We start from the raw sequence: 26,651 nt of genomic DNA on the forward strand, positions 1-26,651 counted from the left end.
GATACGCGAAGCGAGGTAAGGTCGAAGGCTAATTAAATACAACGTCTTCCCGATTGATACCGAGAGTATCTCGCCAAGATGTACGATCTTGGTTAACATCCTATCTATCGTAGCGGGAGGAGTGAGGAAGCCAAGCCTTCAATAAAATTGAAATAGCCTCGTTGAATATACTCGTGTGCGCGTGCGTGCGTGTGTGCGTCATGAAGGACAAAATTCGAGACGTCGAATTCGGACTCGTCTTTCCCGAGGAGAATCCGAATAAGAAACGCAGTGATCGGATCGATTGTCGTCGCATGCCTCGAGCCAAAAGACTCGAATAAGAGACTTTATCGAAGTTATAGAACGAAGCGTCGATCGAAACGCCGATAGTGTCGTAAACAGGAGATTATTTTCTTTCTCGGATTATCTCTCGATGTCTCGCCTCGATCTCTCTCGAGAAATCTTTGCTGACTCCGGAAGTTACCGAGCATGGTAGCACGCGAATATGCGACGCTTCTAATATCGGCGATGCCATTCTCGGTAATAAAACATTGAACAAACTTTGAACGAAAGTATGACGAATATCGTATAGCCTTGGGTTGATATTATGCGCTATATAATATACACCATCCATATATCGTAGGAAATGAAAACGTTAGAGCGGTTGCGTCGTACCACCTAGTCGAGAGCGTTGCGGCTTGCGGCTGCACGCTAGTTGCGGTAAAGTTTTAGTCGAGCTAATTACGCGTGAATTTCGAACATCGAGGATACACTTTGTCTTTCGATCGACGGAATGTACTTACGTGTATACCTACACGTTCAAACAGATTTATTGCATCTTTCTTTCGTGGAAAATATGGTCGGACAAAGTTTTTGAAACGAGAACGGTTAGTTAGATAGTTTTAACGATACGTCTTTGATCACGCCGACTCTTTTAATTTCCGTCTGCGAAATCGGTAAGAAATCGTAAATTTGTCGGGATTACATTGACGTTGCGCGAACATGGCTAAAGGATATTAACGAGAAACAAGAAATTTACCGTTGATATCGGTCCTCAATTTAATTCGTGCCATACGGAATAGACACCTGTTGTCAGATCGGCGCGAAACGCAGGCCGAGGTTAACCCGTGGTTTATTGTACGTGTTGCAGAGAATGGAACATGAAGGAGACGGGTGCGAGTTGGTAGTAGAAGCGAGACCGTCGTCGTCACCGATGCCACGTTGTTGGTCATCATCGTCGTCGTCGCCGTCGCCGTCGTCGTCGTCGTCGTCGTCGTCGTCGCCGCCGTCGTCGTCGTCGTCGTCGTCGTCGCCGTCGTCGTCGTCGTCGTCGCCGTCGTCATCGTCCAGCGTCACCAACATCCTTGTACTTTCAACGGAAGAAAAAACCGATCGGCATCGGTTCTCGTCAACGTTCTGGTCGTTCTCCTTGCCATATTGGTCCCTATCGGTGCCATCGTACGAAGTTACCGTAGTAGAGAGCTCGACGAGAGCGATCGGTGGTGGCCCGGGTGCTGCCGCCGGGCCGGCGATGCGACGATGAGCTCGTCGAGGGTGTTAGCATCACCACCACCACCACCACCACCACCACCACCACCACTACCACCACCACTACTACCATCACCATCGCCATTGACGCTATTATCTTTAGCACTCCACGCCCGTTTCTATCTACCGCCCTCCGATTGTTGTCATTGTTGCCGGAGATCTTACATTCCGGAAAAGTTAACGAGAGTAAAGACCTGGAGGAGGAGGGGGAAGAGGAGGAAAAGGGAGGTGGAGCGAGCCGGTGCTGGACCGACGACGAGGGCAACGACGACGACGACGACGACGACGACGACGACGAGGAGGAGGACGACGACGACGACGAGAAGAAGAGTGAGGAGGACGGAAAGGGCGACGGCGACGACGTTTCTTCGATTCGTCCTTCGGCCATGGACCTCGAAACGAGGAACGGCACTGACAACAATGAAGACGACGACGAGTACACCAATATTCACTTTATCATTGGCGACCGCAGAGAGACGGCAACCTATCGCTCTGACCAGGTTACGGACAAGGAGCTGAAGGGTAGGTCTTCCTACTCGACTATTTTTTCTTTTTTTACTTTCTTTTTCCGTACCTCTTTTCCTTTATCCATTTTAATATCAAATTTCATTCGATATTTCAAGTACCACCGTCATCAACTTGAAATTGGCGAGAATTCGATTGCTCGTTGTCGGAACCAATTTCATGAGTTTGAAGAGTAGTTCTGTCCCTATCGGGAAACACGTCCCTTTGATTTTACGTTACACGTACTCGTGTATAAGCCGTAATAGGACGGTCTAGATTACTACAACAGGAAACGCGTTACGTTTGCACGTACTCGTATTTACTTCACTCTCATGCCGTGACCTATCGACCGTGTGCTTCTCCTCTCTTTGTTACGTACCGTTCTTTGAATATTTGACGAATCGTTTTATCCTCGTCACGTTTCTCACCTACGATTCAACTATTCGACTGATTCGACTGATTTTCATACGATCGATCGTACTTCGACACGTTCGATAGAGACCTCTTTGGATGCGGAAGAAACAACGAACGGTTAAACGTTTCTCTACTTAGGCATCATTGATAAGATTATTATGTTAATTAACTTGCATTCTCTCGGCTGCTTAAATAGCGTACTCGGTTGCGTACGATGGAAAATTATAGGAGCTCTTTTTGATCGCCGATCGAAAGTCGGTCTTTCTCTCTTTTGATCCTTACCGATTATGATTATTTAAGAAAAATAATGAGTACCGATAACAGGTGCATGCCCCGATAGGTAGAATCTTTAACGAAACTTCACGTTTCAACTTGGTGTATCGATCTTTTCTTCCGTGGCGAGTCTATCATGCGTTCGCAAGAATAGCTTTTCGTCTCCCGTGGGTGTACCCACCCGGCCAGGGATAGTATTATTTAAGAGAACAGTCCTTCGACCATACGAGAAACTTGTTCGTTTTAACGCCAGCTGTTTTTCGTTGGAAAAGTCGTTTCGAGCCAACAGTTTGTTTCAATTACTCGGAGAAAGCAAATTCCCGTAAAAATATGAAATGGATAACCGAGATGAGATATATTTTTATACTTATAATTACCTATCTTGCGCGTGACTCGTATAGCGTAGAAAGTTGAGAATTTCGAAAGATGGTTCCTCGATGGATCGTTCGATCGAGGAAAGTCACGTGTGCGCGTGCTCCTCGCAGGGGACGCAATTTTTCATTCGAACGGTACACTGGACCGTTCGTTACGTCGGACCTTTCGTAAGCGCTCGCGTATATATGCGTATTTATACTAGGTTTAGCTCGTGAAACAAATGGTAATACTACTAGGTGGAAGTAAATAGTAGGCGGTGGTAAATATCGATCGAACGACTACGAGCACCGAACAAGCTTTCCCGGGCTCTTCTTCGTTAGGAAGTTCTTGGAAATTCATTAATTTACCGGGCCGCTATCGAATATCGACGATTTCGCTTTCATTTTCATCTCGCGAGTTCGCATCGAAAAGAAACGTAAAAAAAGGAAAATGCCTTTTTTTCGTATCTCTTTCTCGTATCTCGATGTTTCCTTTTCGAAAAGAAAAATATTCTCGCGTCTGTATGAAAGATCTGTAAGGAAAGAAAAGCGACAAAGAAGAAAGGATTTTTACGTCGTCGCTTCTTATACAAATTATGAATAGTGGTCCTTAACGTTGGCCGAGTAAGAAATATAATTACGTTTTATAATCATGATGAATTCCTTTTTGTTATAGAAGAGCTCTTTGTGAAGAATAGACTGATTGTCGAAAGATGGAGAAAAATGAATATTAATTATTACATTTATTATAACGTTGGGCTTTACGATATCGTTAAACTTTCGTTTCGTTTCTAAACATCTAGCTCGTATTCGCGTAGAGGCAATTCAAATGTACGCGAGAAGCCGGCTACTTTTCAAAGATTGCTAAATTTGTTACGCGCATGTGGTTCCGGAAAGCAACGAAATGCAACGAAAGTACGGGAGCTTCGAGCGGAAATCGAGTGCTAACAAATTATCAACGTTCTCGTTCAAGAATTTCCGGAAATTCCTGTTGGCCATTACCAACGACCGTGACGTGAAATTCCACTCATTTATTTCTGAAAACAGTAGCCCTTTGAAAGCCATTTTACTAACGATCCGACTAGTCCAATCGAGATCGAGAAAGGATGAGAAATTTATTAGGAGTGAATAAAAATTAGCATCCAAATTAATTTCTCTTTGTAGCAATCCTTTTCTTTTTTTCTTTTTTTTCTTTCGCTCGAACGAATGCATCTTTTAGTAAGATTCTTCATAAGCAGAGAGTAAAAGTGTCGCAAGCTTCTCCGCTATCGTTGGCGGGTACCGTAAAAGGGACTAACGAGTTATTATGCGTGTAATGCCGTACCGCATTATGCGCAATATACGACGTTTGTCGATATATCGATTTCATTTTGAACCGATGTTGGATGGTTAGGTACATAGTTCATTGACAACGATCAAGAAACTCGCGAGGCGATACATTCCGAGTACAATGGCTTCCTGCACCTCGTCCCAATGATATTGGCCTCAACAAAATAATGAATAAATTGAGCGTGGGTCAGAATAAAAATATAATCGTCCGCCGTACGTTCATGATTCACGTTTCATTATCCTATTAGAGCCAATGGACGGGTAGCAGAAGATGGACTCTCCTCTTCCTTCCTCTTGCGGCATCTCCCTTTCTCTCTTTCTCTCTCTCTCTCTCTCTCTCTTTCTCTCTCTCTCTCTCTCTCTCTTTCTCTCTCTTTCTCTCTTGGTCTCGCTACTATCCGTCGCGGACGCGTTTATTCTTCGCCGGAGGAACATTGAGAGAGTAAGATTCGGTCGGTCGTAAAAATCGTCCCGAGAGGCGATCGTTCGCGCGCTTTCGATCACCGTCGGCAACGTTGGCGGATAAACCGCCTTGCCGAAAAGCACAAACGGCCAAGGTACGAGAACCGCTTAGCGAGTCAATGCGTAGGAATAAAATCTTTCGTCTTGGCAGGCCGGTGTTCGCAGACAGAAGGGATGCAGGAGATACGGTGGGATAGAGGTGGGTGCGTCTATATTTGCGCGTTATAGCTCCGCTACTTTTTCTTTTTTTTTTTTCGATTCGTTTGATTTCGAAGAAATATTCTAAGGTCGAAAAGATCAAAGATCGAGCGTCATGACTAAAAATACGAACTGTACTTAAGAATCAGATAACATGGCTTTCTCTTATGCTTATAGAGGCCGCTCCTAGTTTTCGAATCAATTAGAGCGGTTTACTTGACAAACGATGAACGCGCTCGATGCGAAGTTTACTCTGGAGGAGTTATGGTCGAGTGACCTTACGACACACAAAGAAGACGCGCAAGCTCGCGCTCACCGTCTATTCGTTTGCAAGTAACCGAATACTCCTAGTTCGATTTGTAGGATCGCGCATCTAACCCGTTTCCTTTTCTTTCTCTTATTTCTATTACACTAATCTCCGAGCTTTACTCGAGCGAAGTCTTTTTTTTTTTCTTTTCTTTTTTTTTCTTTTTCGATCGAAAGCCGCCGTCAGCCCCGTTGTTTATTCACGAAAGTTCATGCAAGTAACACTTTTACCAGCTTCTTTCGCTCGTTGTTCATCATCGCCTTTGTAAAATCAAAGCGCGTCTTATTACCGAACGTAAATGGGATAAAGTTTTTCCAGTTTATAGGCGCCTTTATGGCCGTTATATCAGCGGCCTCTTTCCTTTCGAATTTTAGTTTTCCAGTCGATAATGCGAGATAACGTAGGCGAAATTTCTTTTTTTACGATCTTTCATAGACGAGGATCCGACGCGCAAACGCGAGAGAAAATAATAGAAGCGAAAGGAATTTGTAAATGATCACCGAGATAATCCGACGGCGTACACATATCGTAGGGACTTTGAGCAAAATTCATTTTTCATCTTACGACCTACGACATACGACAAAAGTATCCTTAGACGTACCGTATAGATAACGTGTACCGTATACGTTGTAAAGGATCTATAATGAAATATAAGCACATGGTCGTTTTATTACGATCTATTCTCTTTCTTTCTTTCGCATCGTTAGCCCTTTCTCTTTCTCTCTCGTCTTACGTATCGCCGACGTATACCATGAAAGTGATCAGGTAGATTAATCGTCGAATCTTTTTACGAATATTTCAGAACTCTTTAGAAACGCTGCGGAGGCTGGACCTCTGGATATCGTGAAGCTTCGCAAGGGAGATAAGCTCCTGAATATTTCGTGTCACTTGCCGGCAAATACTCCCGACACGCCCTATGTTCTTCAGGTAAGAGTACATCAATTTTAACATTCGACATATAACAATGGATTTTATCGAAGAGAATATATAGCTTGAATATATCCCTCGAATATATAGATCGCTTACATCCTCGTAGATATGTATATTCGCGTATTAACGTGCTCGAGTAACGTGCTCGAAGTAATCCAGCTTGTGTCGAATAATTTGGTGCATGCATAATTCGGTTCGGTATAATCCGATTTGATAACAACGTCGGGAAATGCACGGGGATCGGTTTTGTACAACGTTACAAATCGTTCAATGGCCCGCGAATCGTGCACGAATAAGCATCGAATACTGCGAGGACGACGATAGTGCTCGATAGTGCTCGAGCGCAATAAGTCGTCGATCCCTTTTATAAAATTGAATCTAATCCAGAATCTAATGCATAATTATAATTCAAGGAGGATCGGGTTCGGGAGGTTGTGATCGAGCGGTCTATTTATCAGAACGTTTGAAAGAAATTTCGCGAGAATCAAGAGTTCTTCTTCCGAAATAATGGAAGAGAAGAAATAATGAGGAGACATGTGTGAAAGGTGTAAAAATAATGGAAAGAAAGAATGGAAGGCGTCGCTGCGAGTGTCGTTATAAAAGGGTGTCGTTGTAAGAGGGCGATATTGTTCAAGGTCGTCGGTGCTCACCCCGCCTCCTCGGGGATGATGGAGTTAGAAGTTCTGCGGGCACTCGAGAGCCGCGTGGCGAGCCTGGAGCGGGAACTGCGCGAGCACCAGGAGGCCATTTGCGCGTCACCACCGTTGGCACTTCGGGAACTTAAGAGGCAGGTCGACAGCTTCAAGAACAAGCTCGAGACTACCGAGCACCTCAGCTGGCTGGGTGAGTAAGCCGACGAGATATTATGAGGATCGTCCTTGGTAGGCTCACTTCGCGCTTTTCGGTAGATCGAGTTGAAATATTCTTCTCGTATTTCGTCTCCAACCGATACCCTTGACGGTTTCGAACGGTCAAGTAAATTATATTTATTCGAGAGCTGGCCGAAAACCATCCTTGACAATTTGATGGTTTTTCTTTCTTGCCCATCCTCCGGTCGAAATTTATTTCGTGCCGTCGAACGATAGTTACTTCGGTTGAAAAATAATGGGGGAATAATCGGTGTCAGTCCTAAGTTTTCCCTCGTTGGCTTAACCAATATCGTTTGTTCTATTTGGAAATATCCATGAATCATAATTAAGAGATATCATTGTTGGAGTAACGCAGCTTTGTAATCGCGTCATTTTCAGGTTTCTACAAGCAACTTCCAGAACCCATTTCCTCGAAAGCATGTAGAAGGTTACAATATCGTCGGAAGAGCGACGGCATAAAGCGTAAAGTGCGAGAAAAGTTCCTCAACATCTGGTAAGTCGACGAACTTGATCTAATTTCTTTACTCGTCTTCTTACGCTTTCTAGACATTTTTAAATGTCATTAACATTCTCTCCATTTATCCTTTGACATTAGTAAATAGATGGATAGAGAATAAGATGAATCGATATACGCCATTCGGAGGATTAAAATTTTTCACAATCATCGTCGATTCGTTATCGCATATCGTTGGGATGAACATTGGTTATACGTCGTGGTCTCATCGACAAAATTGTTCCCATATATTATAGGTGGTCGAATGTTTGATTGGAATACCCACCCGAGAGGAGGGTGCATTTTGTGTTCGAAATGGGTCATCATCGGTCGCGGTGGCCCAAGACGATTAAACACCGGTTATAATCCTATCTATTAAGCGACAATACGTTCTTGTTTCCGGTTATATCTTCGTCGATCGTAATACGAACGAGGAGCTGTCTATCGTACTTGGCTATAATTGGTATGATTGAGAGCCTATCCAACGTTACGATTTTTACCAGCGACGCGTCTTGTATCATTTACGCGTAATAAATGTACCTATATCTCTGCTTGCGTAGATCATACCTTTTTTTCGAACGCTTCGAGATTATCCCGTTAAAATTGTACGCTTCGGAGAAACGTCAAAGTAACCTATCGACGTCGATTTGCGATTACAGAATTCGATTCGACGCGGATATTTCGCAGCTTTCAATCGTTTCAATTTCTACCGGAATGGAAGAGAATTTTCGTTCCATGCTTGGCGCTTATTATTCTCTCTCTCTCTCTCTCTCTCTCTCTCTCTCTCTCTCTCTCTCTCTCTCTCTCTCTCTCTCTCTCTCTCTCTCTCTCTCTCTCTCTCTTTCTCTCTTTCTCTCTCTCGCCCGCACATTCAAAGCTTTTCAGCCATCGAATGGAAGTGGCGCGTATACAGAAATTGGAACAAACGTCCAAGTGGACGAGATGGAAAATATTTTGAAATTCTCTTTTCGACTTTATTTCCTTGTATCGTAGTGCATCGTGGAATTGCTTATTCGATAGCGCTTTTAGTATAGCCGTAGGAAAAATGTTTAGATCGAATCGATATTCACGAAGGATCGAGATCTCTTGGATTCGTCGCGTAGCCTGTTAAAAATTTTTTGGCCAGCTGCCAATCTTTTTTTAATATTGCAGAATTTATGCGTTCGCCTCAAGGACCAAAGCGGACGCGTCATAAAGTTTTAAAAATATGTACGTCTTTGAGACGTACATATTTTCCCTATTGCAGGCGACACGAAACGATCTTCTTGATTTTCTGCTCTTCGTATGACGTTACACGAGCTTTTTATGTTTGGTACACTTAATCCATCTAAAAAGTTTCTTTGTAACGCTCGTTTCTCGTCAATTCGATGCCTCGTTATCGTTGATTTTCGTCTAGCTTTTGAAGAAAATATTGAAAGTGATGCGGTCATTTTTATCAACTCCGTAGAAGGTTTCTTTTTTCTTTTTTTTCTTTTTCTTCTTTTTTTTCCTTCTTTTTTTTTTTTTTAAGAGTACAAAACAAAAATCATTTGGCTAAAAAGACCCTGCGGACGCGAAGAAGTGTCGTAAGCGTTGATACTCGAAAATTGCGTCGAACGGTAGTTTCGTTTTTCTTCCACGATCTAACGAGTTTTTAAGTCGAGACTTTCGTCTCGATAGGGAAAGAGGAAAAAGGAAAGTCGAGCTCGTTGTTTTTCATTTTCCAGCGGGGAATTTAGTTTTATACATCATAGGTACTTTATAATATCAGTGAGAAGAAAACAGGAGAAGGGAAAGAAGAGAGAGAGAGAGAGAGAGAGAGAGAGAGAGAGAGAGAGAGAGAGAGAGAGAGAGAGAGAGAGAGAAACCCAACGTAATAAAGGTTAGTAGGAAAGGTTAGTGCGATTGGTTTTTTCTTTGGAAGACCCACCAAAACAATTGTTATCATCTTTCGAAAGCCGACATCGGTCCCCGGGAATTGCGTCCGTTTCTAAATGGAAGTCACGTTGATGGAAAATGGTGATTCGAGGAAGCGCGGAACAACTTGGGGAATCTTAAAATAGGAGCTTTCGCGCATATGCATATCTGAGCAATGTCGAGGAATGTGGTTGTACTACGTAGCGCCGTGTACGTAGAATCGTCTATGTAGCTCCGAGATACCCTTTGCCGGCACCGGTATACAACGTTTTCACATCTTTCGCCGTTGTGTATATCGATTTATGCAGCTTTCGTAAAACTGGCATTCTGCCATAGATCCAATAACGAAGACTTTATAGATGCCTCCGAGGCAACCCTTTCGCGTGTTCCTTAATTGATTTTACTTTTATTACGGTCCCAAGGTGCACACGTAGGTACACCTTTCAGTTCTTGCGTTTGCGAGTTTAAACTTTGAGACGATTAAAGCGAGATACGCGACGTAATTGTATTTATAACGTGACGCTATAAACTGGCGTAAGCCGAACGCTTACTTCGAATACTAATAATAGAGAAACTTGTAATATAATTTTTCCTCAAAGGGAGAGTGGAAATTTAATCGATTAGTTGCAAAGTGTCAATAAATTAATTAAATCCTGGTCAGCGTTAATTTCTTTATTAATTGACTAAACGTGAGGGTGGGCTATCGTGCATTTCGTAGAAAGCGTTACAAAGCGTGATCGAACTTGGTAGAGTAAATCGATTTACTTATCGTACAATTTACGTTTAGTTCGCGCGATATCGAAATCAATGAACTCTTAAAGGGGAGATTAAAGATCGAAGATCAAAGATGCAATACGCTTTCGGATTCTCGTCGCTTCGTTCTTTTTCGAATGTTACCGCTCGGTGCCACCACAAACATTTATTTAGGGCTCGAAAAAGAAAGAAGACACCATTCCACGTCGTACCCTTACTCCCACACCCAATGGTGTTGGCTATTAACTCGAAGCTTGGAATTCAACATAAGAGCAACGGGGAATCTAATGTCCCCGTAGGTCAGCGATATGGAAAGGAGGATGCGCGAGAGTAGCACGAGAGAAAGCATTTCGTAGGCGATTAAGCTCGACGAGTCTGGTACTTTATCCGAGATTACCGTCCTACTACCGTGGGACGTAAATTGAATCCCGAAATGGGTGGACCACTCTCACTGAATCGTGGAAAATTCATGTCGTCGTTCTCCGCGTTAGATGCTTAAAAAATTCATTTTCCCATTGGAGAAGCATACTTCCGCGCAAACAAACGCCGAGGATTTCAATAAAAAAAAGAGGAAAAAGAAGAAAAAGAATGATTTCATAATTTCACGTGAATTACATTACTTCGCGTTAAGAGGAAAAAATTCTATTAAGAATTCTTCGGGTCGAGTCGCATCAGGCGTAAACTAATCTTGAGAATAATTAACGCTTTTTAAAGAGTCGAATATCCACCTTTACTTAGGGACATTATTATTAAGGAGACATTAATTAAATTCGCTATAAGGAATATTTTTTTTTGTTTTGAGACCTTTACTCTTTTAGCACTGTAAGAGTTGCGCGCGCGCGCGCGCGTGCAGGAATACATTGTTGGACGGTATTATCGAGCAGCGAACATAAACACGAGCGATGCGGCTTGAAAAGAGCGAGTAGCATGTACCGAGCTGCACTCGATGTGTAAATCCTGCTGTCGGTTCCGGGTCATCAATAATCCGAGGATTTTGAGCTCCCTTTTAACCGTTTACTCTCCCGCACTCGATTCAATACGGTGCATTAGGTAGGGCTCTCGTTTGTCGTAATTCACCAGTGTTTCCTCGTCGATGATTATCAAGCAAAAGGGGTGCTTCGAAGCGTTGCTTTACGGGACACAAATCCTGCGTGGTTTGACTAAAAAGACGGCAAATAGTCGATGGCAAAGCTTGCTTAACGCGAATCTCAAGTTTATTACAATGTATTTCTTGAGAAAATTCTGTGACTTATGACCTTTTTGATAATATACGTTACCTAAATCTGACTCGTTAATTAATCATGCTACTTAACGAAGGATAATGAATAATAATTGTGAGATAATTGGAGAACGATTATTCCGGATGCTTTTTATTTTTCTTCCTCGTTCGAGGAGAACTCGTAGTTGTATTAATTATAAATGAAAAACGTAGTTCTTTTCACGATGGATAAAACAAGCTCGTGAGAGAGAGAGAGAGAGAGAGAGAGAGAGAGAGAGAAAGGGAGGAGAAGACGAAACTTATCTTTTAATATCATTAACGAGTTGTACAGAGAGAACTCGCTCGTATAATTATCTATATTGTTTATACAGCTAATCATAGAAACGCATACGCATATTGTCACGATGGAATGGAATGAATTGTGTTATTCGCCATGGCGACGTAGTAAGCTTCTTAGCGCGTTACCGCAAAATGCTATTAAGCCGCCGTTAGCCGACTAATAATCAGATGTGGCGTACCAATAATAGCGACCGTCGCGAAGCGTGCATTATCACGATGCCGATGCGATTTCGTGCGCCGACCTAAATTATTGGATTGGCAATTAGCGCGTAGCTCGTTATCATTTTCATTGAAATAATTCTGTTCTCTTCCTTTCGTCGAGACGCGGCCTTAAGTAATATCGTTGATTTGATGTTTGGGAATCGTTTCAGCGATGTGGCCATGTCATCGAACGTTCGAGAATGGCTTCGCTCGCCGGCCTTCGATGCCCGACAATGGGAAGACGAGGAGCTCCTTCTGATGCTGCAAACGATGTTCGTCGAGCTCGACCTACCTCAAAAGTTCAACATTCCCTTATACGTTCTGAGGAACTTTCTATACGAGGTCTACATAAACTACAACGAGGTGCCATTCCATAACTTCCGGCATTGTTTCTGCGTCGCTCAGATGGTAAGGACGATTTAATCGTCAAATAATCATATGATATATATGCGCGATCGAGGAATAAATGTATAGATAAGGTAATTTTGCAAAACGCAGATGTACGCGATAGCTTGGGCGGTGGATTTGCCGTCGCGGATCGGCAACCTCGAGGTCTTCGTCCTGATTGTCTCCTGCATATGCCACGACCTCGATCATCCGGGCTACAACAACATCTATCAGATAAACGCGCGTACCGAGTTGGCCCTGCGTTACAACGATATCTCGCCTCTGGAGAATCATCACTGTTCGGTGGCCTTTCGCGTCCTAGAGTCCGCCGAGTGTAACATCTTGGCGTCCTTGGACTGTTCGACCTACAGGACGGTGCGCGAAGGTATCATACGATGCATTCTCGCAACCGACATGGCAAGGCATAACGAGATACTAGCGCAATTCACCGACATCATCGCGGACTTCGATTACTCGAACAGGGCCCACATTAATCTGGTATGCGTTCATAATCATTTTATCTCGTCGTTTTAACGAGACAAAACCTCTTTTAAAACTTGACGATGGAAAATCACTTTTTTAGGACCAAGTACACGAACGATATAAAATTCTTTTTCTGTTTACGGTAGCTATCGATGATCCTGATAAAGGTTGCCGACATCAGTAATGAGGCACGGCCTATGGAAGTCGCGGAACCGTGGTTGGACAGGTTGCTTCAAGAGTTCTTCAAGCAGAGCGACGCGGAGAAACTCGAAGGGCTTCCGGTAACTCCGTTTATGGATCGTGACAAAGTGACAAAACCCTCGTCGCAGTGCAGCTTTATCGGCCTAGTTCTTCTTCCTCTCTTCGAAGCCCTCGGCGAGCTGTTTCCCGAACTCGAGGTAACGCAATCAATATTCCTCGCTGATGATACCCACCAGTTTGTCGTGTCGTTCGGCTTTAACATCAAATAATTAGGTACGTATTAGATATCCATATATATGTCAAACGGAGTTCTCTTTGCAGGATCTCATAGTGCGACCGGTGAGAGAAGCTCTCGAGTATTATCGAAGACTTAACGAGGCGGCAAAGGACGAGCGGCATCATCGTAAGAGCGTGGTAGATCTCGGAGAATCGAATCAGTCTTTGGCCCAGGTCGCGACTAGTTCAACGGCCGCGGCCTCGACGTCGACGTCGACGTCGACATCGGCAACGACGGCGGTCGTCAAATCTACCTCGTCTCATAGCATGCGCTCTAAACGTTCCGCCGGTACTATTCACTCGAGATCGCGCTCGACGGAGGAGGACATTACGACGGAAGATCTAACGATCGAGGAAGCGGAGAATCTCGAGAGTTCGGATCCCGAGACGGCAACCGAAGTCGAGATCAGTGAGAAGACGTTAAAGTTTAAAATCTCGACGGAGGGTACGACCGTTGGATCTGCCACGCATTCCGGCAGAAAGAGTTATCCCGGTAGCCGGAAGGGCAGCAAGGAGAAATCCTCCTTGGATTATCACAATTACGAGCTTGCGCGAGCCATGAGGGAACACGAGCGCGAGCGCGATCGAGAGCGCGAGAGGGAGAGGGAGAGGAGACGTAGCCGCGGCGAGAACAATCTCGGGAGTGATCTTAGCTCGCCGGTTAGCGTGAGATCGATCGACGGCAGTAAAATACTCGAAGAACTCGAGCGAGACGATTCCATTTTCTTCGATGAGAACGTCATCAACGAGGAGATACAGGTGGTCGAGGGTAACGGGAACGCGATCGGTGACTTCCAAAAGGAACGTACCAGAAGGAATGGCTCGAAGCATCAATCCTCTTCCGGGATAGGTCGCAAGGACGTTCCGATAATTCGACGAGAATCGATCGTCTCTTTGCGTTGCTCTTGCGACGACAAGAGCAACTCCTCGAATAATCACAAGTCGTTGCTATCGCGTTTGAGGAACTTTACGGATCGTTTGAGCATAAGTTTCGACTCCAAAGATTCACCTAGTCCAAGAGCCACGAAACACGTGGCGAAAAGTCTGAATAAAAACAATTCCATGAGCGCTAATACTTGCACCGCTATCGCCAGGCGCCGGCAACAGCAGCAGCAGCAGCAGCAGCAGCGCGATCCTCCGAGCATTTGCAAGCGATGTAATCTCAGGAAAGTAGTAGCGAGCAAGGAGGACGCCGGAAAGATCCCTCCGACGACGGTAGTCGAGCTGTCGAGGGCTATAGATAAGAGGGCTATGACGTTGCCGAAAGTGAGAAAGATGCAGGATTCGAAGAGTAAGGGTTGGAAGACGGTCTTCGCGAAGGAAAGAAAATCGTCGGCCTCGTTGGAAGTTTTACCCGGCGAGAATAAGTCGATCGAATCGAAGCATCGGAGAAATCTATCGAATCCGGAAGGTAAATGTTCAAAGGGGCAAAAGGGCCTCGACATTGGCATCGACATCGGCATAGACATAGACATCGAGTTCAAGGAGATCGAGGTGCGCCCTTCTAGAGGCATCGGTCAGCAACAACGGGAAAAACCGGAGATAGTCGTTAATCCGGATAGCTCGTCGCCGTGCGGATACGAGGACGCCGAGGATATGGGAAAAGTCGAAATCAGACGGAGCTCCGCCAGTATGGAGGACATATCAAAGATCACGAAGCAAACTGAAAATATTCTTTTGGGCTCCTTGGAGGCAAAAAAAGCGGAGGACCTTCAGCATACGGGTAGTTTAGACTCGATGCTTTGTAAGGAGTCGTTAAAGGCAAGGAAAAAGATTAACGCGTTCTCATCGCCTGCCGCCTCGAAGAAATCCTCGCCGGGTCTCTTTTCGCGTTTCAAGTCAGGCATGAGCATCGACGGCACCAGGAGCAACAGCAACAGCGGTTCGTTGCACGATCAGGGCTCGCAACACTCTCAGACCGGTTGGATATCCTCCTTGGCCGCAAGTTTCCGGCCAAAGAGACAAACGACGAGCGAGTTGCCGTCCTCGTCGACCCCGGTCCATCCCCAATCACAGAAATCTCAGAGCCGCGATGAGATCAAGTGATACGTCCTTCGCGTCGATCGAGGAGCCGAAAGAGATGGATCTTCCAATTCGTCGCGTCGAGAATGGTGGGCGCGACAGCCGTTCTGCTGCAACAGCTAATTTAGCGCGAGAAGAAACTCTCTTCTTCGGCTCGCGATCGAGCGCGATATTTGATTTGCCAAATCGCTACCAAATTTTTTTCCCGGTGTTCCAGCGAGTCGCGCTTCGACCATGGAATCGACCAAATTTCTAACGAGACTTTCCAATTCCTTGGATTTCGGTGTAGCATCTCATTTTTCCCTTGCTACGCGACCTCCTACGCGTCACGCCATTTTTTCTCCCTTTCTTCTTTTTATTCTTTATATTTTGTTTTTCTTCCTTTCTTTCTTTCTTTCCCTCTCTTCTTCCTCCCTTTACTTTCCATTCCTTTTCTTTTCTTTTTTCGATAAACATAGATTAGGTTATTTATTGTCGAATCATGGCACAGCCTAACGAGTAAATGTCAATGTTGTTCGTTGAATAGATGCGCGTATATACCTATATATATATATATATGAATATACGGAAAAGAGGTAAGCGTAGAAGAATAAACGCCCTTAAGGTATTCGTCTCGTTCGACATCGGACAACACATTGTGTACGCATACGTGTGTCGCTTAAGCGCGTTTTACGCATGTGTGCAGCTATTTGTGTACATATAAGACACGTCACACACAACAAGTTTATATATGTATATATACATAGGATATGCTAGTTAGATAGAGAAAAAATGTCGATTCGTAGACGGATCGACTCTTGCGTGTATGATACAGAAACGAACGAAAGATATAGGTATGAGAGATAGCTCTAGTGGAAATAAGAAAGACGCAGCCTAATTGTCTTTCTGATTTGTGATCGGTGAAACGATCGACGAACGATCGACCGCTCGATCCCTCGACGTTGTTGAAACACGCGCCTTTTTTTTTTTTTTTTTTAATCTTCGATTACTTTTTTTTCTGCTTTCCTCTTTTTTTAAATGTTTATATTTTTATACTATTATTACATCGGCGTGTCCGTAAGCGATTAAGAAACCGCACGTATTGTTGAACTCTAGTCTTACGTTATTGTTTTTGAGAGAGAGAGAGGGGGGGGAAGGAGAGGAGAGGAGAGGGGGAGAGCCTGAACCTATATTAGGGTATTTTTTAGTTTTTTAATTTTTTCTTTTTTTCTTTTTTTTTTTTTTTTTTTTTCTTTTTTTTAATAACGACCGTAGCTTTATTGTTTAGGGGGTAAGTTTACCCTTCGACTTTGACGATCTCAACGATCGTTTTGCGTTAACGCGCCTAACGTTCCTTTCAACCTTTTCCTTTCGTTGCGTCGAGGAAAAAGGTTCGTTAAGTTTTATCGAAGGAAAATAATTGAGAAATCAAATGAATGCGACGAGCAATGTCTACGAGTTGACTCTAATGATACTTTTAAATTTTGAGACACGCCTCTTCATCGAATCAAAAATCGTCACTTCCTGGAAATACTAAACAAATATTGTTCTACGTATGTATATCGATTCGTCGATCGTCTGTCTGTCTCTTACGACTATAAATGTGCAAACTTCCTTTAGATGTATGAACTTTTATCCTAAAGATTGCGAGTAGAAAAAAAGGACTACCTTTTATATCGGTATATGTTGGCAATTCGGAAGGATTCGAAATCGTGGAATGAGAATTGGAAGGAACGAGAGTGCTACGCCGTGCGTTAAGAGAAAGAGAGAGTATGTGTGTGAGAGAGAGAGAGCAAGAGAGAGAGAGAGAGAGAGAGAGAGAGAGAGAGAGAGAGTGAAAGCCGCGTAAAGTAAATGTATAGACTATATATGATCAATTATCAAACACTATCTGTGCCTGACCTACGTATTTATTTGTCATTTTCCTAATTACTAATCTTACCCTCTTCTCATATGGCCGAATAAATGTGGGCCAATTTTTCTAACTAAACTGGTAAAAAAAAAAAAAGAGAAGATTTTTAATCTAGCCGGACAATCAATATCGCTCGATAGAATTCCAAATGGATCGTTAAAAACGTATCTCTATCGAATGTTCGAAGCGTCTTACGATTTTACTTAAAAACCGAGAAATGTATGAACGATAAAAACGCGTTTCCGCGAAAATCGAACTAAAGCATCAAAACAAAAATTTGAAATATATTTTTAAATGTCCACTTTAATACTAATGCTTTTTTATCGGTTAGTATATATAAATTAGAGTCGATCGAATAGCAGATATAATTCTCTGACCGCGCATGGTTAATGCGCGTGATACGTGCTAAGAGGAAGAGAAGAAGAAAAAGGGAAAGTGAGAGCAGCGATCAAAAAGTTGAAACTTTGAAATCGATATCAAATGGGCCAAGCGGGTCGCATCCTCGCGACACCGCCCTCACTTGTCAATTCGTTATTTACTCGCACTACGTGTCCTTCTCATATTTCAATTACCATTGTCAATTACGGAATACAACCGGTCGATCTCTGTCACAGCTTCTCTTATCTCCAAAGAGAATTTACTTTAGTGTCGTGAAATATTAAAATCCTATTAAGCGCACCGTCGAATCCGATTCTCCTCTGTCATGCGTTGGTCCTATCGAACAATACGACAAATTTATCCGTTTGTCGTCTTTCCCAATCCATAGATTAACGAACGAGATTCATAAAGTACAGATTAAACTGCTTATTTTATCTCATATGAAAATAGCACGAACTGACCCAATGTCGTATATAAGGAAAAAGATAAGTATACAAATGAACGAAAAAAAGAAAAAAGAAAAAAAAATATATATATATATACATGAATTACAGTTCTATGTACGGATAGAAATATATTTAGCTGATACGAGAGTTTAACCGTTTGCGTATCAGACAAAACATAATCGAAAAACGCCAAGGAGCATAATCGCGCTTCGTCGATTACATATCGAAAAAAGCCGAAGAGCGCGATAGCGCTTGTCATGTTCAATGCGGTAAACAAACATATATGCAATACATAAAATAAAGTTATGAATGAAAAAATATATATATATATAATATATATATATATATATATATATATATATATATATTAATAGTATATATATATTATTATATATATATATATTATATATATATATATATATATATATATATTCTATTAATTTAGAATAGATAACTACAAAATATAAAATGGATTACTGATAGCGATGCGACGTACATGCGTCTGAAAGGCTGAACGCGTTTTGACAAATTTCAGGTGGGTCGTCATTTGTCTGTTTCGGTCAAATGTCCTGGCTTTTTTCGACACAAAATCTAAAGAGCGCGAAAATGGTTCGTGGTACGCAAACGATTAAGGAGACTTTGAGGAGAGATTGAGAAAGAAATAAAAGGATACTGTTAACTTAAGCTCGCGGGCGAGTTACTACTATGATAATCTAATGATGTAACGTGTGTGTAAGAGAAGCTGCGTATAAAGAAAAAAAGAAAAACGGCATGAAAAAAAAAAAAAAAAAAAGAATTTCCGCATTGCGGAAAATGCGTCGACGACTTATTGTCCAACTACGGCGATAAATTCCGATCCGTGTGGATAGATTTAATTCGATAGTTGTTTAAAGAATTTCGCCCTTGTGCCAATAAATGTAAAAATAAAGACACGAATGATCTCGTTCGTTTCCTCGTCTAAGTAAAATGTTCTAAATCAAAATCGGTAATTAGATCATAAAAAAATTTGACGATCAGTTATAGATCGCAGCTAACACGCTGATATGACATTTAGAAAGAAAATAAAACGAAAGAACGATGTATTATCATCGTAACCCGCACGCACATGCACACACACACACACACACACACACACACACACACACATACGCACGCACGCACACACATAGAAAATAATAATGAGAACGAGGCGAATAAAGTATATACGATGATAATGTCTATTGCGTGGTACTTATCTATCCATTTGATTCCAATATGTCGTAATAATAACAATGTTATACTAATATTATTGTCCAAGCGATACATGGTTGAATTCTACGGCCATAAGATCGGTCTTTTTTGTAAATGTAATTGTGCGAATGAGACGAAGGGAACGATAAAGATACGTGAAAAGGATCGAGCCGGGTTAAAAACAATATTTCCTCGTGTGTATCTTAAATTGGTATTATTTCAATAAAAGAAGAAGCTGTTCCATTAATCGAAACGAAAAATTTGTCTCATCATTCGTAGATTTACGTTAGATTGGATATTAATAAGAGAAATTAGGCGAAAAAACGTAAATTAATAATTTGTTCCTTTATTTTGTCTCTTTAAAGACATAAGAATTTTAAATGTATCAGCGAAATAATATAAATATCGTAAGTCTAAAAACCAGTAAAGTTGAAAAACGTTCAGGCAACATTTTGGACGTACTTGCGAACGTTCAATTGTATACCGCCTAAAGGCGTGGTCGTTAAGCCTTTCGGATCGTAACGCATCGGTATAATAGTACTTTCGCACGGAGAGTATTCATATTCCTTAAGTAAATGTATCAAGCCTAGTTTGGCCTGCAAAAGTCCGATGCGTGTTCCTAAAATGAAAAGAAAAACGATAAAAAGGATAAGTTAATGAATATCGAAATCGTTCCTAATCGTCCTAATGTAATTAAAAGTATAGTTATTACCTATACAAACGTGGGGTCCTTCGCCGAAGGGAAAATAAACGTAACCCTGTCTGTTCCTCTTGTTAACTTCGTTGAATCTTTCAGGATCGAATTTTTCCGGGTTAGGGAAATATTGGGGATCGTAATGCATTCCAATCATCGATATCATAATAGGAGTACCCTTTTCGATGATCAGATCGGAATTAGGGACTTTGTAATCTTGATTGGCGATGCGATCCAAAAAACCCAACGGTGGATACATTCGAAGCGTTTCCGAGACGACCATGTCTAAATATGGTAAAGTGGTGACCTAAAGTGTCGAGCAAGGGAATAAAAAAACAACGTTGCGTCATCATGCGACATTAATTAAAAAAATTTACAGAAATTTTTCTTGAACGTAATCGCGACTATGCTGCTGCGGTAGATATGATTAAATGAAAAGATAAAAAATTGTTATGTAATTCAAGTGTCGAAAGTTGTTTTTCTTTTTTTTTTTTTTCTTTCATCGATATTACGCTCTCGCAATGAATTAAATTAATTATATATTATCACAGTTGAAATTGTAATTATAGTTTACGATGTTACCATGTCGTAAGTAAATTTTCCATTATTTTTATCTATAGCCTCCAGGATTTCTTCCCTGAGTTTCGTCTGGAGATCAGGTTGAAGGGCCAATTCGTAAACGGTAAAGGCCATAACCGTCGAGGAGGTCTCGAAGCCACCCGAGAAGAAGATGGCCGTTTGAGCGACCAAATCGTCACCGTCGAATTCTAAAGAAATAGGTATATAAGGCCAGTAAATTATTATCGATCGTTTGTTCGATTTTACTTACTAAATCCGCCGAGATCCTCATCGCCGTAAGTCTTTTTAAGTTCGATCAGCAGATCTATCAGGTCGTTTCTCTTATTACCAGAAGCTATTCGCTCGTTGATAACGTTCCAAAAAGTGTCACGAAGAAAATTACTGACTTCTTTCCCAAAGAATTTGGCGCCTATTGATTTGACGATGCCCGGTATAAAGAATATCGACAAGAATTCGAAGCCCCGACTAAAGTTATATTCGAATATCTTTTGGCCATATTTACGAAACTCGGCATTCGGATTGCTTAGGGAATTAGTTCGAAGGCCAAAGGCGGTCGTGCCAATTAGATCGGTGGTAAATTTCGCGCAAATCTCCTTCATCTCCATATTTTTTCCTTTATCTGTAGAGACATTGAGTCTGTGATTACAATTCGTTCTAAGTGACAACTAATTCGTAAAAAAAAAATATATATATATATACGTACATATATGAATAAATATGTATCCTACCTTCCAATCCTAAGGAATCGAGATATTTATCGAGATCGTTGCCAATCTCGATCATCAACTCGAACATTTTCTTCAATTTACCGGACGTAAAGATCGGAGTGAGCTTTGCCCTTAAAATTTTCCAGCCAGGATTTTTCATCATAAATAAATTGGCATAGCCCAAACGATCGTTCACATCCGGGGAGGCATATCTGTCGAAGAAATAATTGAAATCTTTGACGAGAACGTTTTTTACCAACTCAGGATCGCGTATCAGGATGAAGGGTTTGTCGAATATGTAGAAGCCTATATAGGGTAATCCCTCGGATCGTTTGTAGAGCTCCTGGACGAACTCCGCGGAAGATTTTTTCATGGTGAAGCAATCCCAAAAATTGCCAATAAACGGTAACGGTGGGATTTCCATTATCCCGCGTTTCTGCCAATACTTAAATTTTCTCGTCATATAGAGATAAGCGAGTATCCAAAGGGAGAAGAAAAGTACAATACCGTCGAGGCCCCAGTACGCCGTTAGAATCGCCATTTCTTCAAACTCGTATGTAATCTGCACTGAAAACTTTCCACTGAACCGAACTCTTTTAAAAATATATCTATTTAATTATAGAAATGTTGTGTCGATCGAAAAATTTGCCTAGAGTAATTGATATCTATCTCGATTCGAAATAATATCACTAACTAAACTGTAGTTAAATATCTATTTACTTTCACTTTCCTTCGAGAGATTTAATTTCTCATTACGACGCAGGCGAATTACCTTTCTAAAGAACGGAAGGTTAAGAACTTTGCGTTCTTGTTTGGCGAAGTTGTATTTATGAATACGTATCCCTCCCAACAGTTCTCCCTCCAATAGCGTATCTCATTTTCTTATATCATCGTCTTGTGCGTGTTAATGGATAATTTAACAAACATAAAACACTTTCATTTTGATTTTATAAAATATTTCCTATTTCACTTTATCTTAATCGAATATATATATATATATATATATATATATATATATATAATATATATGATATAATATATAATGATATGCATATGATGTAATATATATTATATCATATATATTATATGTATATTATAATTATATAATATAATTATATATTATATAATTATATATTATATTATATATATTAAAATAAAATGCTTAATTGTTTGAGCAATGAACTCTCATTTCATTTTGCTAATAATATTATTCCGATTTCTCGATCTATACAATGCACTATTTTGAAATTTGAAGTGCATATAGCCGGGTGATAAAAAGTCATCTCGCTAGAATCGGGCGTTTCAATTTAATCCGATTTATCCGTTAATTCATTTTATTTCGATTTAATATCTGAATAGCATCTCGAACGTATTTCTACGATAAAATGTACATATTCCTCCGAGCGAGGAATTTGCGATCGTTTGTTGATTTTCTTATTTTTCGCTTTGTTCTTCTTTCTTTTTTCTACTCTTTGATAAAAATAATTGGCTAGTCAGAGTAATAATTGTCAATGAACGATTAAAAAAAATGTTAAGTAGGATGCTATTGAAAGTGCTCCATCATACGCATATTTCCTCCAAGAGAAAATTACATAGCAATGTTCTTCCTTTGTAGTTTTCTTAATTATACATTACTTATCGCGTTGTCGGGGGAAAAAGTAATAATATTAATGCTTATTGTCTCGTTGATATTTTTTTCTATGAATCATTGTAAATTCATTTTTTATTTGCAATATATTTTTTTTTTCCTAATATATGTATCAACGGATATACATTTATATACATGTATAATATGAAATATAGGATATACATTTATAATATGAAATATAGGAAATGATCAATCGTTCTCAAGTTCACTTATGTTTAGATACAATCCTCCCAATGCCGTAATGGTCAATCCTTTGGGATCTAAGCGTATAGGTATCAGCGTCTTTTCGCATAGCGAAACTCGATATTTTCTTAATATCTGTACAAGACCGTATTTAGATTCCAAAAGACCAAGTCGGAGCCCTGTAAGAATTGAATAAAAAATAATTAGTGACTAATTGTAGGAGAAAAAAAAAGAAGAAAAAAATGTTTACACTTACCGATACACATGTGAGGACCTTCGCCGAAAGGCAGATACGTATACGGTATTATATTTTGTTTATTCTCTTTGTTGAATCTTTCGGGATTGTAGACATGTGGTTCGGGAAAGTATCGTGGATCGTAATGCAGTCCCATGCTGGATATGTAAACTGGCGTTCCCTTTTCCAAAGTTAAATCATGACCAGGTACTTTGTAATCGTTGCCAGTAATTCGTTCGATGAACGGAAATACCGGATACTTTCGTAAGGTCTCCGAGATGACCATATCCAGATAAGGCAAGGAGACGACCTTCGAGCGAATCAAAATAATATTTGAAGAAAGTCAATTGGATAATATATGAAAGACGGATTAATCTTATCTTACCATATCGTAGGTAACCCGTTGATCGTCGTTGCTCGCGAGAGCCTCGTGAATTTCCTTTCTTAATCTCGTTTGTATTTCAGGATGCAGGGCGAGCTCGTACAACGAGAAGGCCAAGGTCGTCGACGAAGTTTCAAAGCCCCCGGTGAAGAATACGGCCGCTTGGGCCACCAAATCGTCCCCGTCAAATTCTAAAAGAGAGACAAACGATCGATCAGACATTATCCATCGGATCGGATCAGATTAGTTCGTATTTTGGACTTACTGAATCCATGAAATTCTTGTCCCTTGTAATTTGTTTTCAACTCGATAAGAAGATCGATAAGATCGTTCTTCTTCGTTCCCGTATTTATCCTATGCTCGATGTTTTCCCAGAAAACCTTTCGAAGGAAGTCGCAATTCTCTTTTCCGAAGAAATTCGGCCTTACCAATTTAATCAAGGACGGCATCAGGAACATCGTGAGAATCTCGAAGCCGCGGCACCAAGTGAAATCGAAGATTTTCTTACCGCACCTTCGAAAATCCGCGTTAGGATCGTTCAATGAGTTGGCTCTCAAGCCATAAGCCGTGATGCCGATAAGATCGGTCGTGAATTTCGCACAGATATCCTTAACATCGATCGTTTTCCCTTTGCCTAGGATTGAAATGAAACGAAAGAATTATATTTATAAAGTCGGATTTTATTTGTTCACTCAACGAATATCTCACCTTTCAACGAAAGAGATTCTAAATGCGTATCGAGATCGTTACCGATATGAACCATCAGATCGAACATCTTCTTCAATTTGCCACTCGTAAAAAACGGCGTTAACTTCGATCGAAGAAATTTCCATGCTGGATTTTTTATCATGAAGAGATTCGCCCAACCGAGTCGATCCTTAATATCTGTTTTAGAATACTTGTCGGCGAAATAATCAAAGTCTTTGACGAGAACGTGCTTGATGAGATCAGGATCGCGAATCAAAAAGAAAGGCTTATCGAAGATGTAAAAGCCCATGTACGGTGATCCGCTTGATTCGTCGTAAAGATTTTTTATGAATTCACCAGGACATTTTTTCATGAAAAAGCCATCGGCAAAGTTACCAAACAATGGAATAGGCTTTATTTCCAATACGTTGCGTTTTTTCCAATAACCGAATTTTCTTGTCATATAGATGTATATCGTCGTTATAAGGGTCAAAAGGAAGAGGAGACAGATCGTACCAATGAAAAGCCAATAGTCGTCGATGAGTCCCATCGTCACAGAAAGAACTTCTTTGGAAATATTTGAAAAAAAAGCCTTCACGAAAAGAGTTTTCAACCAACACTTCGTTCCTTTCTCTTTTCGAAAGATATATAATGCATTAGGATGTTTTTATACGAAATCGTTATCGAACAGCGCCGGTTTATTTTTTGTTGATATAATATAACCGCGGCAATGATTGCTTTTAATAATTTGATTCGCTTTACTGCTAAAATATGATCTATGGTAATAAACTTTGTAACACGACTGAGGCGTTGATATCGTTTTTAGTTGGAATTTATAGAGATAGGGTATGTATTAAATAATCTTCGTTCCACTACATCCATAATACTATCAAATATTATCTGTAATTTTGTTTGTTTCTTATTTTCAAGCAAGACGCAATTTCTCGAATTTCTGAGTGAAATCGATTATTGCTTGAAATAATTGGAAATCGTCGTTAATAAAATACAATAAAATAGCGTCTTTTTTCTTCCATCGAATAGAAAATAATAATAGCGAAAATGAATTTTTCTTTGATTCTTTAGGACGTAATAGCTCGGTAAAGTGACGTACCGTCGTCGCATTTATATGTAAAAGATAGATATCTCTAGCGGGATATTTAAGCGAGTTTAGTAATTTCGTACTACTACGGCGAATCATTATACGTCACGAAATATGTCGTGTCACGTATACGTGCGGAATATTGAAACCCCCGTACGTCCCTTAAACGTTCATATGCCGATCTCGTATATGATTTCAGAACGTTCGACCAAAGGCTCTATTATTATTCTTTCATTTATCGTTCTTCTTATTTATTTGCATTTACATAACGTCCATGAAATTTCTTACCATCGAGAAAGCATCCGTACTTGAGATTTTTTCGCAATGATGTATAAGGGAAAGTATAACTCTGTCCTACTTTAGAAAAAATCCAAATTTAACGATAGAAGTGACCGAAGAGACGATACTTCGTATTATAAATTTAATTTGCGATAATATTATAACACAGTAAACGGTTATTTATTATTCCGAAAAATTATTTTGGGTATAATTAAATAAATAAATTAAATAAATAAACAATAAAATACAATAAAATTCTGCATTAGTTTATATGTTGATTACGCATTTATCGTAAAATATAACAACCTTTGATAATAAGTATTACTTATATTATGTAAATGAATAATGGCAAAAAAAAAGAATAAATTGTGACATGATAACGACTTTTGCGCTTCTTTTTCAGACCCCGTTAAACTATACGATATTAGCTATATCGTAATAACTCATAAAATTGTTATTTCCAAACACGAGAAAATAAGAAAAAAATCTTAGATGCGATAATTTCATGTCTCATGGCGTATCGTGCCGACTCGACTAATCACGCGAGGTTAAACTTTGTTTCGTCGAGTATCTATCTAGTAGTTAACTACTCCCTCTCTCTCTCTCTCTCTCTCTCTCTCTCTCTCTCTCTCTCTCTCTCTCTTTCTCTCTCTCTCTCTCTCTCTCTCTTTCTATCTCGCTCGCTCAGTTCTCCGCTGATTAACAGAACGTCCGCGGAGAGACGGCTTTAGATGTAAGTTAGTTTGTTTCAATCCTCGAACTTAGCTACCGTTTTTC

General features: G+C 40.7%; 3 protein-coding genes across 6 annotated transcripts in view; 1 reads left to right on the forward strand and 2 right to left on the reverse strand.

Moving 5' to 3' along the window:
- Pde9 (phosphodiesterase 9) overlaps window positions 1-16,585 on the forward strand; it is a 55,317-nt gene extending 38,732 nt beyond the window's left edge. For 3 of the 4 annotated variants that reach the window (XM_035885404.2, XM_085663650.1, XM_085663651.1), the window contains 8 exons: window positions 1,130-2,049; window positions 6,170-6,294; window positions 6,933-7,140; window positions 7,545-7,659; window positions 12,238-12,475; window positions 12,566-12,952; window positions 13,084-13,335; window positions 13,460-16,585. In XM_035885404.2, coding sequence (XP_035741297.2) covers window positions 1,914-2,049; window positions 6,170-6,294; window positions 6,933-7,140; window positions 7,545-7,659; window positions 12,238-12,475; window positions 12,566-12,952; window positions 13,084-13,335; window positions 13,460-15,460 — 3,462 coding nt within the window. In that variant the 5' untranslated portion in view covers window positions 1,130-1,913 and the 3' untranslated portion in view covers window positions 15,461-16,585. The remainder of the gene's footprint in view (window positions 1-1,129; window positions 2,050-6,169; window positions 6,295-6,932; window positions 7,141-7,544; window positions 7,660-12,237; window positions 12,476-12,565; window positions 12,953-13,083; window positions 13,336-13,459) is intronic. The other variant, XM_035885405.2, reaches the window with a different exon arrangement.
- A 3,122-nt stretch (window positions 16,586-19,707) lies between these two features.
- Window positions 19,708-22,165, reverse strand: LOC118450049 (cytochrome P450 6k1-like). The gene is made up of 5 exons (XM_035885431.2): window positions 21,383-22,165; window positions 20,905-21,273; window positions 20,658-20,842; window positions 20,094-20,382; window positions 19,708-20,000 (listed from the first exon to the last, which is right to left on the reverse strand). The coding sequence occupies exons 1-5, from the start codon at window positions 21,900-21,902 to the stop codon at window positions 19,822-19,824; spliced, it is 1,542 nt and encodes a 513-aa protein (XP_035741324.2). The 5' UTR covers window positions 21,903-22,165; the 3' UTR covers window positions 19,708-19,821.
- A 923-nt stretch (window positions 22,166-23,088) lies between these two features.
- Window positions 23,089-25,062, reverse strand: LOC146872271 (cytochrome P450 6k1-like). Its single transcript, XM_085663656.1, has 5 exons — window positions 24,518-25,062; window positions 24,075-24,443; window positions 23,813-24,000; window positions 23,449-23,737; window positions 23,089-23,371 (listed from the first exon to the last, which is right to left on the reverse strand). The coding sequence occupies exons 1-5, from the start codon at window positions 25,044-25,046 to the stop codon at window positions 23,199-23,201; spliced, it is 1,548 nt and encodes a 515-aa protein (XP_085519782.1). The 5' UTR covers window positions 25,047-25,062; the 3' UTR covers window positions 23,089-23,198.
- Window positions 25,063-26,651: the final 1,589 nt, after the last annotated feature.

This window comes from Vespa mandarinia, chromosome 23 (genome assembly GCF_050613455.1).
Source record: "Vespa mandarinia isolate Hongniang chromosome 23, ASM5061345v1, whole genome shotgun sequence".
Taxonomy (NCBI): domain Eukaryota; kingdom Metazoa; phylum Arthropoda; class Insecta; order Hymenoptera; family Vespidae; genus Vespa; species Vespa mandarinia.

What these genes read in the sequence shown, in the direction of transcription:
- LOC118450049 (XM_035885431.2), bottom strand. Translation starts at nt 21,902, where the DNA reads ATGGCGATTCTAACGGCGTACTGGGGCCTCGACGGTATTGTACTTTTC. An exon ending in TGAGGATCTCGGCGGATTTA is followed by an intron (nt 20,843 to 20,904) that starts GTAAGTAAAATC and finishes CTATTTCTTTAG; the next exon opens with AATTCGACGGTGACGATTTG. An exon ending in AGGACCCCACGTTTGTATAG is followed by an intron (nt 20,001 to 20,093) that starts GTAATAACTATA and finishes TTTTCATTTTAG; the next exon opens with GAACACGCATCGGACTTTTG.
- LOC146872271 (XM_085663656.1), bottom strand. Translation starts at nt 25,046, where the DNA reads ATGGGACTCATCGACGACTATTGGCTTTTCATTGGTACGATCTGTCTC. An exon ending in AGAATCTCTTTCGTTGAAAG is followed by an intron (nt 24,444 to 24,517) that starts GTGAGATATTCG and finishes TTTCAATCCTAG; the next exon opens with GCAAAGGGAAAACGATCGAT. An exon ending in ACAAGAATTTCATGGATTCA is followed by an intron (nt 24,001 to 24,074) that starts GTAAGTCCAAAA and finishes TCTCTCTTTTAG; the next exon opens with AATTTGACGGGGACGATTTG.